General features: G+C 39.0%; 1 protein-coding gene across 1 annotated transcript; it reads right to left on the reverse strand.

The window, feature by feature from the left end:
• Positions 1 to 338: 338 nt before the first annotated feature.
• LOC131660605 (uncharacterized) lies at positions 339 to 941 on the reverse strand. Its single transcript, XM_058929875.1, has one exon. The coding sequence runs from the start codon at positions 939 to 941 to the stop codon at positions 339 to 341; it is 603 nt and encodes a 200-aa protein (XP_058785858.1).
• Between the last annotated feature and the right edge of the window lie 13688 nt (positions 942 to 14629).

A 14629-nucleotide genomic window follows, 5' to 3' on the forward strand; every position in this document is an offset into this window, starting at 1 on the left:
GCACATGTGTCATACCACCATCCTTGGACTTTTCCTTTGATGGCCATAAATTCGCTTACAGTAGTGATTATGTCGTCATTAACATGAATAACATTAACCTTAGTTTTGGGCTTGCTGTGCCTGCAATCTCGAGCATAATGTCTGGGTTTGCCACATGTGTAACATCCATTTTTGGTACTTTTTTGTCCGCCAGAGTTTTTGAACCTGTTATATTCTTTCTTTGGACCAAGATGGTTTTTTGTGCCATCATATTTTTTCTTTCCCTTTGCAGCAACAATATTTGCCTTTGCAAATCCAGCGGACTAAGTCTTTTCACGATCCTTCGTTTCTTCCTCGATTCAAAGGTGTTTCTGAAGTTTCTCCAACGAGAAATCCTCAGAACTATGCAGCAATTTCTTTCTGTATCCTTTCCATGAAGGTGGCAATTTTTCTATGATTGCACCGACTTGGAAAGCTTCGGGAACATCAATTTTCACGGCTTTTATTTTGTTCACGAGAACCTGTAACTCGTGTACTTGTGCAAGAATAGGCTTGGAATCCAACATTTTAAAATCAAAGTATTTAGATATTAAGAACTTTTTCGTACCTTCTTCTTCGGCCTTAAATTTGAATTCAAGCGCTTTCCAGATTTCCTTTGCAGATGCAGTATTAGTGTAGAGATCATAGAGACAATCAGATAATGTGTTCAGAATATGTCCATGGCATAACAATTCATCTTCCTTATGTTTCTTTCTCACCTTTTTTATTTCATCAGTGTCATCCACAGTTGGTTCTGGAATTTCCTCCAAATCAGGATCCAAGACATATTGAATTTTCAGAGTAGTCAGGAGAAAAGTCATTTTGTCTTGCCAACGGGTAAAGTTTGTTCCATCAAAATGATTTAGTTTCACAAGGTCCTGGTTCATGAGTTTGATGCTTAAAACAGAAGCGTCGGTGGCCATGGTTTGAGATACTATAAGATTGTTAGAAAATATATGTTTCAATCGAAAGGACCGAGGCTGGAATCGTGAATGGAATCACTTTCCTTATAGTATTTCAAGCACTCCCGAATGTCTTAGAGTTTCGATGCAGGAATACCCAGGATAATTCAGCCTTATCGAGTTTGCGCAAGACCGGCGAAAACTCGGATGCAGTGAAGAACGATCTGGAATTATTTAGAGGATTTTCAGATTTTTTGTGATGTGATTTCTGAATGCGGAATCATCCTCTTATAGGCCATGAAAATATTAGTTTCAAAGGTGGCGACCCTTGATGAAACAATATATTTTAAAAAAGATATGACTTTTGCACTTACACTAGTTCATGCACCATTTACATGGTTTCACTTCTGCATGATTATGTGAACAATTGCCAACTTTCCGATTCAAAATTCAAATCACGGACACTGAGCAAAATGTAACAACCGGCCGAAGGCCGATCGTCGCCCGCTGGAGCCGCCTCATTTACACCGCGAATAGCCCGATTGCTCCGATGCGACGTGCCTAAGTGCTCAAGTGCCGTCTACAAGCCGCCAATAGCGCCTCTACGCCCATGCCCCCGGACTCAGACTCGGACCCGGAGTCGGAGTCGGAGCCGGTGTCGCTGGTGGCAATGTGGCACTTTATCCTCTTTTGTCCTTTTGTTGAGTTAATGGTATTAACTCTTTATAAAGACTTTCAAAGTGAGTGAATCTTCCAATGTGGGACTTTATTACATGCATTTATTAGCATTTACTCACTTTCACCATTTTGTCATTTTAGAACATAACTTGTAATTTCTATTGAATTAATTACAACAATAAGTTTATGTCATTTCCCAACCACGAAAGAGTGCTCCTCCAAACTCCATCCATAATAACACAGCAGTCGAACAAATGCGTCAAGGACTCGTATTCCATCGCACATAAGACGCTTGTTCTATCCAAGATTATACCACTCCTGTGTAACATGTCCTTAGTTGGTAATCTATTGTTGAGAAAGCATTTGAAGGAGCCTTTATGCTCCATAAAAAATTGTCCGCTTCCTTCAAAATGCTATCCACCGATACATTGATCTCCTTGATGATACTGTGGTAGTAAGAACTTGCGTAGTAACTACCCTCTTCTCTTAAGCTCCACTCGAACTGATCCTTCTCATTCCTGTGTAGTTTTGCGTTGTTCAAAACGATTTGGAACTCCTCCCACTCTTCCGTTGGCAGCATTGCCGGGTCAGCAACGATACATGAGAAATTCCATCTCTAAACGTCATCATCCCACTGTCATACCCCAAAATTTGCCCGTCTTATTTCATCTTCAAGGGTCCAAGGCTCAATGGTTAAACTCAAGTCGCTCTCTCCTAATCAAAGGTTCAAATCAGGGTTTTTTAACTAAAAAGTCAACTCAACTTTGCCCGGTCATAACTCTCACATGGAGTATCAAAAATTTCCCAACCAAAGCCTATTATGAAGGAAATTGCATTCTCTACAACTTTGTCTCTCACAAGCCAAGGCTAGAAATGCTTCATTCAAGAGATATGGTCAAAGAGATTATAGGTCCTCCAAAAAGTTAACAGAAACACCTTTTGGGTCAAAGCTTATAACTCGAGCATGGAGGCTTCAATGGAGATGAAACCAAAAGGAGTGTTTAAAGGACTCTTTAAGATTTCCAAAAAGTCCAAGAACACCTCCATATGTTAAAAATCGAAGGAGTTATGGCTTGTACAAGTTAGGCGATTTTGAGAAAATACGCTTAAGGCAAAGTGGAGAAGTTTGATATTTTGAACCGTTGGGCCTAAAATATTGATTCCAAATATGTCTATGGGCCTAGCTTTTGGACTTCAAACTCATCCATGGGCTAATTCAATCATTTTATTTTTGTGGCTTTTTATTTATATTTATATAAATTTTTATCCATTTAAATAAATAAAACATGGAATAAATATATTTAAGTCAAAGGATTTGTTTTTTTTAAATCATGATTATGGCTAAAGCATCATATATTTGGGCAAGGCAAAATGTGGAAAGAAAAGATTGAAAGTAACCAATTTCAGAAATCTTCATAATCAAAGATTCAATCATATCTCAAATGCCAATTTGCTAAAATTATATCCAATTTTGTTGACCTACTTGGTCCCCATATATATGCTGGACATAAGGAGACGCGGGGAGGAGATTTTGAGGGCTCAGAAACCTTTATTCTAAAAAAGCCAAAACCGTGAACAAAGGGAAGGGAGAAAATCAAAATTTATCTCAATTAAATCAAGTATGAGATCCTAATCGTTGCCTGGGAGTTTTCTGAAGGTAATGCAATGTTCAGCATCGACCAAAACACCCTGAATTGCCGTTACAATGTCCACAATTTGCCATTTATTTTAATTTTCGATTCTGGTTGTATATGCATCATAAACGTGCTTTGAATAAATATTCATAACCGTGAAGACCTATACTCTATTTCTGGACTGTTGGATTTGAGTTTAGGTGCAGATATCATAAACCACCATGGCTAGGGTTTGGTTTCTTGAAATTGGGGGCCATGGATGCAGACGAAATTGACGCAAAGTAAGGGCTCCGTTGGATTCAGTAGGCGAAACTGAATTGGTTCATGGTATCTTCTGGGATTTACGTGATGTTTGGAGGGTTTGATGTGTGTGCAGGTGGTTTCTACGAGCAAGGAATCGTAGCAAAACTCTGGGCAAATTGTAGCTGTTTTCAGAAGAAAAAAAACACAAAGAAGAAGAACTGTGCTGGGCGCGGTTTTCGTTTCAGAATTTTAACGGTCTCGTTTTATATATATTAAACGACGTTCCTTTACTAACAGCGAAGGAAAAGTGGACGAGTGGTAAAAGCAAGGAGCTGGTGACTGAGGACACGCTGGTTCGATTCCCAGCCCCTCCGTGTATTTTTATGAATTAGCAAACTTCCCGTTCATGTGCGCGCAGCCTCAAGGAGATGCATGATGCACCCTCTCCATTCAACCACTGGATCATTACTAAGCAAGATCCAACACCCTGGATGTAGCAAGACCACCATGGAACTTCAAGAGCTACAACACAGAATCAAACCCCAGGTTTTTTATATATAATTTTTTATTTTATTATTTAATTGTTTAGGTTACATATATTAATTAATATGTTTAGTTTAATCAATTAATATAATTTTAATTAGGATTATTTAATTAGAATTAGGGTTATTTAATTAGGATTAGAGTTATAATTATTTAGGATTATTTCCCCGATTATTCGACTATCTAGACTTAATTTATTTTAATCTTTAATATTAAATCACAAAAACCCTATAAAGGTGTAAGTATTAGGGTTTGCCCAATCCCACTGCCATTTGGCAAAACATTAACCCTTAATTAATTCTCTTCTCGACCCGACTAAATCTATTAGTCGCATTAGACAAGAGATGAAAAGATATAAAATCTAAAATATATTCAATTTGCTGCCCGTGACGATCGAATCTATCGATCAGAGTAACCAGTAATGCCCCATTAATCCGTTAACTATAATGATCAAACCTATTGATCATCGCAACTAACAGTGACATATCAAACCAGGGTTGTACGCCCAAATCTTAAAACACACTAAACCACGAAACTACAGATTTTCATCTCTTTATACTGCAATGTTCAGAACTACGATAAGGTAATTCAAAATACCTTCGAACTTCGCATTTCAAAAACTACGATAGGCCATTCAAAAAGCCTTTAAACACCTCCATAATCAATTCTAAGGCGTACAACCCTGTGCCCGAACTACGTAGACTCTGATCCTCTATAAGGAGGTACGTAGGCACTTGGATAACCAAGGCGAGTCCCCCTCCCTAAAATCTCAATTCACTTAAAATCTCAATTTTGCCCTTTTCACTTCTTTAGCTATTATCCTAAATATTTTAGCCATAAGCCTTAACTGTAGATACAAACCTTAGGAAAGGGTTGAGGGTGCCTAACACCTTCCCTCGACCTGATTATAATAATCTTACCCCGAATCTCATATCTGCGTAGGGTTTCCTATTCGCCCTTCAGAATAGGTGGCGACTCTAAATCTTTAATTTTAGGGCAGGTTGCTACACCCACACACCAGCATCATCTATGCTAGTGCTTGTATCGATCGCCCTGTCGTGAATGTTTGGAAAAGCTTCTCGTATTGATTGGTCACAGATCCATCTTGCTTGCCATAAAGCAGTTTCGCCTCCATTTCCTACAGAACAGTTAACAACACCTACAAAATAACAAATAAAGGCCGGAAAATCTTTCTCGTAAGTGATGAAGTCCCTCCACCAAATTGAGTCTCTGCTAGTTAAAACATAAATATCACCCACCAGAACCTTAACCTTGACGTTGCCATATCTACTATTGAGGATGTTCGCCCACGGTTTATCGGATTCATATAGAATCCTCCACTTACACTTATTCAACAAGGCCAGATTTATGACTCCAATATCCTTCGCGCCCAGACCTCATTGTTCCTTAGTCTTGCGGACTGTTTTCCAACTGGCCTAGTGAATAACTCTAGAGTTTTCCTTCTGGTTCCATAAGAAATTTCCTTGAATTCGACGAAGTCTTTGCAAGACTTTTTTGGGCGCTCTATAGAAGGATAATGTATACACTGGGATAGCATTCAGAACATAATTGATCATGACCACTCTTCCCGCGTGAGATAACCTTCTTCCCCTCCAAGACTCCAGTTTCAATTTAACTTGTGTTATCAAATCTCCCCACATAGTCGTTTTCCTAGGATTTCCTCCCACTTTAACTCCTAAAAACCTGAAAGGTATCTCGTCTATGTCACACGCCAGAAAATTAGGGTTTTGGCGAATTTTTTAGGGTTTGGCTAATTTGCCAAAATTAGGGTTTTGGATTAGGGTTTAGGTTTTATTCCTTTCCTTTTATATTTAAATATTTAAATATTTATTTATATATTTATTTGCAATTTCCAGGGTTTATGGTTTTTATATAAATATTTAAATTGTTTAATTTTATTTATTTATTTATTTACAATTTAATTTGTTTATAGCAATTTTAATTAAATATATGATTATTTGAATATTTGTTATTTTTATTGCATTTTTGGGTTGTATATAAATTGCCGTTAAACCTAAGCGTGAGAATTATATTTAAGACCAGAGGGGAATTACATCGCCTACGAGTCTTATTATAATTCCACTCAGAGTGGGTTGAATATCCGGAAAGGTCTGATACGAGGCTTGACCTTGTTGAGGGCTGCACTTGGTATTTGGCTGATCTCTCTGGGAACCTACCCCTAAAACTCGAACCTCATGGATAAATGAGTTGTTCTAAAATCCAAAGAGACAAAAAGTCTCGGTGGCTACGAACGACCCCATGAGACCTTCTAGAACATACCAATGGGAAGGGTAGGCACACTAAGCCGTTACGTCGAACCTATGAACCTAGGACTTATGTGCTTACGTGCTTATTATATGTGGTTGCAATTTATATACTGCGAATGCCTTGCATTTTAATTTTTGCAGGCATTCCTACGCGTTCCCTGGCCTGCAGGGACTCTATTTCTAAGACCATGTCCTTCCTACCAAGGACGCTTTCATTTATGCACGTTGATTGGCCTCTCGATGGCCATGAGACCTAGTGACTATCGTGAACGGTTACTCCGCGCCTGCATCTACGCACCCCCTAGCCTGTAGGGATTTTCCTTTTATATCTTTGTATTCTTACAACTACGTGTCCTTCCCGCGAAGGACATCTTCATTTACGCACGTCGATTGGCCTCACGATGGCCATGAAATGCAGTGACTTTCTTGAACGTTCACCCCATGCTTGCATCTACGTATCCCCTAGCCTGTAGGGATTCTATTTCTAAAAAAATCACAGCCCTCATACGGAGGACAACTTCATTAGCATACGTTCGATTGGCCTCTCGATGGCTATGAGATCTAGTGACTGTCTTAAACGGTCACCCCGTGCTTACATCTACCCGTTCCCTAGCCTGTAGGGATTATATTTCTAAAGTCGCATCCTTCGTACGAAGGACATCTTTGTTAGCATACGTCAATTGGCCTCTCGATGGCCATGCGATTTAGTGACTGTCTTGAACGGTCACCCCGTGCTTATTCCCGCGCACCCTCTAACTTGTAGGATTTGGATTTCCATTTATACATCCTTCATCCCTAGCCTGTAGGGATTTCTTTTCATCTGATATCGTCCTTAGATAGGTTGTGTTCCGCATAGAGAACCTTCCCACGAGGGACAACTTCATTGGTACACGTCGAACGACCTCTCGATGGCCATGAGACTTGGTGACTGTCTTGAACGGTTACCAGCCGCTACCTTCTGCGTACTCCCTAATCTAAGGGATTTCCATTGGCGTGTCATAGCATCTATCTCGCAAGGATTTCACGAGGGTCTAATGTCACCTCTAAGGCTATCCCTAGGTTATATCAGTCGCACGTCTGCATTACATTGCATACAAGGAGTTATAATACACAATAAAAAGGAGTCTTTTGCATACACATGCGTTCACATTTTCATGTGTGCATACATTTAAATTTTTGCATTTGCATTTCTATCTGCACCCGCATCCACGCTTCCCGTGCTAGCCGATTTCCCGAGACTCGCAAAGAAAAATCCAAAGGGTCGTAGACTATGGAGAAAGGAAGAGGATAAATTATTTAGAATGATCTTGGTCTTAATGAAAAAAAGAGGATGTCTTTCACCACGCCAGCCGCATGCCCATGCCTTGTCATAATAGGATTATAAATACAGTAAAGGTTGTCATCGAGCAAGGATTAGTTCAACAAAGAAGTTCCCTCATAGATACACTTAAGATGTATCTAGTCATAAAGGGGTTCATCTTAGAACATATCAAACTTACAAGGACGCTCTACGATAACCTAGGGGCAAGGATTAGTCCAACTGGGGCAACATCCTAAAATGAAGATGCATAACTACAATGGAGGGAAGGCAATACGTGTTAACTCCACACCAAGGGGAAAAAGGGTCATAGATTTTCTTTATCAATCTACAAACTCTGGAGGTTGCAAATGGTGTGATACTATCCCTAGGAAAAGCAAAAGAGGTTTAGTCAAAGGAAACTCATGAAGTTCCGATACGACGAAAACCCACCGCTAACAATTTATTCCCAACAGGTTTGACGCGCCCAAGGAGAATTCGAGGTTGCCCTTTATTTCTACGAGTCCATGAACTAAGGAGTGAAACAAGATCAATGAATCTACAAAGGAGATTGTCCCTAAGATTAATAGGTGTTTATCATGTCAAAATTTCAACCCCTACGATCGCTAAGTGTTTCTCTGGATAAAAGTGGTACCTTCAGGTTAGCAACTCTAATGGAATGACCATGCAGGTTTTGGAGTCAATTCATTCGCACTATCATGACCTCCCAGGTTTTAGGATTATTAACAAACTTAAGGGAGAATGACGAATACAAATAACTAAATCTCGTTAAACGTATGCTTTCAAGGTAAGACCGAGCCGAGGATGTACAGGCATTGTTTCAATTCCCAAACAGTGGAGATATAAGGATGTTAATCCCTCGTCACCCCCTCGAGCCAGGAGTTGGAGCTTGTTTCTACTTTTAAAAAAAAAACTCGATTTTAACCAGGGGCAGGGTAGATTTCAATTAATTCAATGGTGTATTTTGGTTGTTAAGAGAATCAGTCAAGTCAAGCAAAGGATCAAGCAAAGCAAAGGTTCAAGCATGTCTTCTTCCTCGCATTCATCAAAAATTGAGGAAGCAATAAAGATAACATTCACAACACCTTCTTCCTCAATACATCATTCAAGATCGAGGACGCATCAAAGTTGAAGCTTAAAAATCAAGGTCGACATGGCAGTCACAATATTCAATATCCAAGGAGCAATATTTCCAAAGGAGCATTAAAAAAAAAAGGAGGAAAGCGCCCGCAAAGTCTAAATGGAAAATTCCATGAAAGAAAACAAAATAACTTAGGCAAAATTAGGGCATCCCGATGAATCAAACTTAAGGGATTTGGTCCATGCAAAAATAAGGGATAAAAACAAAGGCAAAAAAACAAAGGATAAACTTGTGACTGCTAAATCCTCAAAGCTTCCTGTCAACGCTTGGATATCAACAACATTTTTTCATCAGTGCTTGGATACCTACTAAGGCTTCTGCTTAACATTAAAACTGAAACAATTCTCTTGCAAACAAAGCACGTTCATTGGATTAGGCGAACTTTTAGGATTTGGAGAACATCAAGGAGAAAGGGGTGGGGTTAAATAAATTTTGAGCTTTATATCTGTTGTTTCTTAAACCCTGAGCCAAGGCCAAGTTACAACATTCAAAAGTCCTAATTGAGGCAAGGTTAACTACGAAAGCATATTAAGCAAGATTTTGTTATACTAACTCCTAGGTTTGTTAAAACTATTTCTAACCACTACGCTTCTTCAAGCATTCATTTCTAAATCATCCAGTCCTAATTCATAACGGACTTCGATCTCAAAACTTGCATACACATTGCATTGGAGTTACTTCTCAAATGGTACAACGTCATCCGCGAGTATACACTTAGCATCGAGGAGATCTCGAAATGGGTTAATCAAAGGCGATCCTTTCTAATAAACACTCTGGAATGGGGGGAACCACATCTAGGGGGTTCTCCTAAACAGGGGCAAACTTTCAAGGATTACAGGGGCATGCAATCAAAAATCCTATTAACTAGGGACATTCATCCTAAAAGGTTCAATAGACTCGGGTCACATCTCGAAGCAAACAGGGGCATGTCAAACATGGGAGAAATTTAAAAGGATAGAACACTATGGATAGCCCTCCATATCCTGGAGGTCAAGAGTATACCCTTCAATCTAAACGTCGGAGCATATGACAAGGTTATTTCTTGGAGCGCTCCCTTCATAGCTTGGAGATCATAGGCATCCTTTTCCACTAAACATTGGGGCATTGGATATCAAATCCATAAGGTGTGGAGAATCCAAAAGGTAAAGGCGTGAAGAACCTCCAAAGGTTAAAAGGCGTGGAGTAATTCAAAAAAAGCCAAGCTGGGGCAAGGCGCACAGCATAAGGGAAAGGCGTTCTCACACTTTACAACCTCGAACAAATCTTTCTCCTAACAACGATCTTCAAAATTCAAAAGGAGGTATTGGGAAGTCGCGCTAGCATCCAACAACCATCCAACATTAGCGAGCTATATACGCTTTGGTTATCAACAACCTAGCACTGGAGTATCATGCAAATACATATAAATCATACATTATATACATTGGTTAATACATTACACCACACTTTTTTTAAGCAGTCTTCTTTAAGACAAACCTTACGATCCTTTCTAGGAACCTTTTCAAACAGTCTTCTTCAGGACATTCTTTTTCTAAGTACCTTCTTATGTAGTCTTCTGTAAGACAATTTGTCATCCTTTTCAGGAACCTCTTCAGGTGGTCTTCTTTAAGACATTCTACGAACCATTCTAGGTGGTCTTTTCAAAGGCATTCACTGTCCTCTCCAAGAACCTTTTTAGGTAGTCTTTGTAAGACATTTTTAGCCTTTCCATATGGCCTTCTTTAAGACAAATTTCTATCCATTCTAAGAACCTTTCCAGGTAGTCTTCTTTAAGACAAATTTCTATCCATTCTAAGAACCTTTTTAGGTAGTCTTCTTTAAGACAATTTTCTATCCTTTCTAAGAACATTTTCAGGTAGTCTTCTTTAAGACAAATTTTCACATCCATTCCGGAAACCTTTCCAGGTAGTCTTCTTTAAGACAAATTTCTATCCATTCTAAGAACCTTTTTAGGTAGTCTTCTTTAAGACATTCTCTTTCTAAGAACCTTTTTAGGTAGTCTTTTCTAAGACATTCATCGTCCTTGCTAAGGACTTTTTTAGGTAGTCCTTCTTAAAGACATCTCTCAGCATTTTCAGGTAGTCGTCTTTAAAGACATTCCTCATTCCTTGCTAAGAACCTTTTTAGGTAGTCTTTTTTTAGACATCTTCCAGCCTTTCCAGGTGGTCTTCTTTAAGACAAATTTCTATCCTAAGAACCTTTTCAGGTAGTCTTCTTTAAGAAAAATTTTCATATCCATTCCAGAAACCTTTTCAGGTAGTCTTATAGAAGACATTACTTTGTTCCACTCATCAATCAACATATACATAAGCATTACCCGCATACATAAACATCACCAAGCCGGCATAAGCATAGTAATGGTATAGGTGCAAGCATGGAGTAAACAAGTTCAACGGATTTAATAAGGAGATAAAATCTTGGGATTGACATCAGCATCAGCATACATACATACGCATTAGCATATGCATATCATCTAGTGCATTCAAATACTACAAAAGCCTAGTTTCCAACCCTCGTGTTATGATAGGTGTATTTTCCGACCCACGTGTCGTGAGTTTCCAACCCTCGTGTTATGACAGGTGTGTTTTACGACCCTCGAGTCGTGAGTTTCTAAACATATCGTTTCCTTTCCGACCCTCGAGTCGTGAATATTTGGCATGCTACTTTCTCCGACCCTCGAGTCGTGACTCTCCAAACAAGTGAATCTTTTCATGCAGGTAAGTTTGTTAAAACTATGGCAAATGATTCATTTTACACAGGTAGGCTTGTCCGATCAAGGGCAAGTGACACCTAATGGTGCAGGTGAACTTGTCCGAACCAGGGCAAGTGATCCAAATGGTGTAGGTGAAATTTGTCCGAACTAGGGCAAATGATCCAAATGGTGCAGGTGAAATTTGTCCGAACCAGGGAAGATGATCCAAATGGTGTAGGTGAAATTTGTCCGAACCAGGGCAAATGATCTAAATGGTGCAGGTGAAATTTGTCCGAACCAGGGCAAATGATCCAAATGGTGTAGGTGAGCTTGTCAGAACTATGACAAGTAATCCTGTTGGTGCAGGTGAACTTGCTAGAGCTATAGCAAGTGATCCTTTTGGGGTTCACAAACTACGGAAACTTACTAGAACTATAGTAAGTGGGGTGCAGAAACTACGGAAACTTACTAGAACTATAGTAAGTGGGGTTCACAAACTACGGAAACTTACTAGGACTATAGTAAGTGGGGTTCACAAACTGTGAGTCGTCGTTATTGATAGTTACGTTTACCCATCACGTTAGTCCCTCGGCAGTGATCAAAGGGTTTTACGAAAGGTTCTTCAATGGGGTTTATCACGTTAGTCCCTCGGCAGTGATCTTCTTCAAGACTACAAAGGGTTTCACAAAGGGGTTTTACAAAGGGGTTCACAAAGGGTTTTACAACATGGTTTTCAAAGGGGTTCACAAAGGGTTTTACAACATGGTTTTCAAAGGGTTCCTCAATTGGGTTTATCACGTTAGTCCCTCGGCAGTGATCTTCTCAAAAAACTTCGTCAATAACAAGCAAGGGTGGTATTTTTCTTTTTTCAAAGTTACTAACAACTAACATAACTAACAGTCATGCATCATTCAACCGCATACCTCTTTCATACATAATGCATATACATACATTGCTCTCATGTATTTTGAGAAGTTCACTGCATCATACATCGCATGCATCATAACATTGCATAAAATTCAGGTCGCCTTTTTAGGCCGTGCTACAATCAAAGCAAGGGGTTCCTTTCGAAAGCATCTGCTTCACTTTCTAAAAAGAGAGGTATTTATGGTTGCCTCTCTCTTCAACGCTTCCAAGCAACCCTGCTGAACCAGTAGGGCTTTCATCTTCAAGTGCCACTGACCGAAATCATTCACTCCGGTGAACTTTTCAATCTCATACTTTGTTGAAGGCATCTTCTCCACGCTCACCGCACCAATTTGTTGTGAATTTGATGCCAAGGACAAAGTATAATGCAAGGGAAGAGTAAAGAACAAGGAAGGGGAAGAACACAAAAATTGGTTATAACTGCTATTCTTTTACTTTCTCTTAAAACAAGATTACAAGTTTACAAGAATAACAAATAACCTCTCTCACCCAAATTTAGGATTTGCAGCTTAGCAATGATGAGAGACTAGTATGCTATTTATAATAAAACCTAACATACTAACTAATGGGGTTTTTCCACAAGGCCCATTACACAAGCCAACTTAATAAACAAGCTAACTTAACAAATTAGGATTTAAACACTAAAACCTAATTTAACATGCTAACAACCATAGCATCTTCGACACAAGCATTTGAGCAACCTTCGACTTCTTGCTTAATCCTGTCGAAACAAGAAACTACCCTTCGACTGTACTAGAGTTCGATCCAATATCTCACAATAATAACTAATAATATGAGTGTGTTCCAAAATGACAAGGAAAATATGCTATGATTTGAATTTTGAATTCGGAGAGTGGCAACTCTTCATGAAATGTCGCAACCGTTGGTGAACCATGCTGTGGGCCAAAAGTCATAACTCTTGGAAAAGAAATTGTTTCACCAAGGGTCGCTACCTTGTGAAACAATATCAGCATGGCCTATAAAAGCATAATTTCAGATTCAGAATTCTCATCACAAAAATCGAAAATCCTCTAGAATAAATTCCAGACACTCTTCGCTACATTCGAGTTTTCACCCGTCTTGTGCAGACTCGAGAAGGTTGAATTATCCTGGGTATTTCTACGTAGAAACTTGTCATACCCCAAAATTTGCCCTCCTGATTTTACTTCTACTGACCGAAACTTTGCATTCATGCGCATCTTTCCATTAAGACATTAACATATCTTTGCATTCATTCAAAAAAGTATATGTGTTCATCATGCGCATTTTTATGATTTATGCATATTTTACTAATCTTTTTAAATTTTTAAATTTTATTCTTTTACTCAATTTGAATTGAATTTTAAAAAAGGATAGTATTACTAACTCATATTATCTAGTTTGTTATATTTTTTAGGTGAGGTGCAAATGCCAAAAGAATTTTCAAGGTCCATTATCTATTTTTATGTAAAGCCCAAATAGGACATTAGAAAAACCTAAAGTTTTTATTATAAATAGGTTAACAATAAACCCTTATGGGGGGAACGTACAAAATTTTCCATGAACACTTTTCCAACCCTAACTTATTCTCTACTGACACTTTCATTCACATTGCGACTAACCATTAACCCTTATACAGTTTCCAGTCATATTTTCTCACAATTATATCTCCATCGTGTACATATTTTACAGCATTTGCTCCTATTAGAAAGGTCCCGTAAAAATCCAGCCATTACACTACTATTTCTCTGAAAATCAAAACAAAAGCCTTTCTTTCACGTGTATAGGTTTCTTACTATCATCACCCTTTTATACTAGTATCACATAAATAAACTCCATCACCGACCTGCAAATACAACAACATTAATCTCTGATTCAAACAAGGTTTGTGCAGCAGTAAAGATCGGGACAACACCGACACCACGCAACGCCTTGCTCAGCCATCTCGAACATAGATCCGCAGAAGCACCAACGCTGCTCGAACTCAGTCCCACTCGCGCTACCGCCATATACCGTGAGGCCTGCTCACGGCTTCTACATCATCACCGATGTAGCAACAACTCCTTCGCAATTCACATTCCACCGCGAACCGCGTCGTTGACAGAAAGACGCACCCTCTCCGATCAAATTCATACGAAAACAACCTTCATGAGCTAAGCCTAAAACATAACATCAATATGCTTAAGTTTTTTTTCTTGTGTAGAAAAATAGAAGAATGAAAGAGTCACAACACGAGACTCGACAACAACGTCGCGAATCGAAAGAA

Source organism: Vicia villosa, linkage group LG1 (assembly GCF_029867415.1).
Source record: "Vicia villosa cultivar HV-30 ecotype Madison, WI linkage group LG1, Vvil1.0, whole genome shotgun sequence".
Taxonomy (NCBI): domain Eukaryota; kingdom Viridiplantae; phylum Streptophyta; class Magnoliopsida; order Fabales; family Fabaceae; genus Vicia; species Vicia villosa.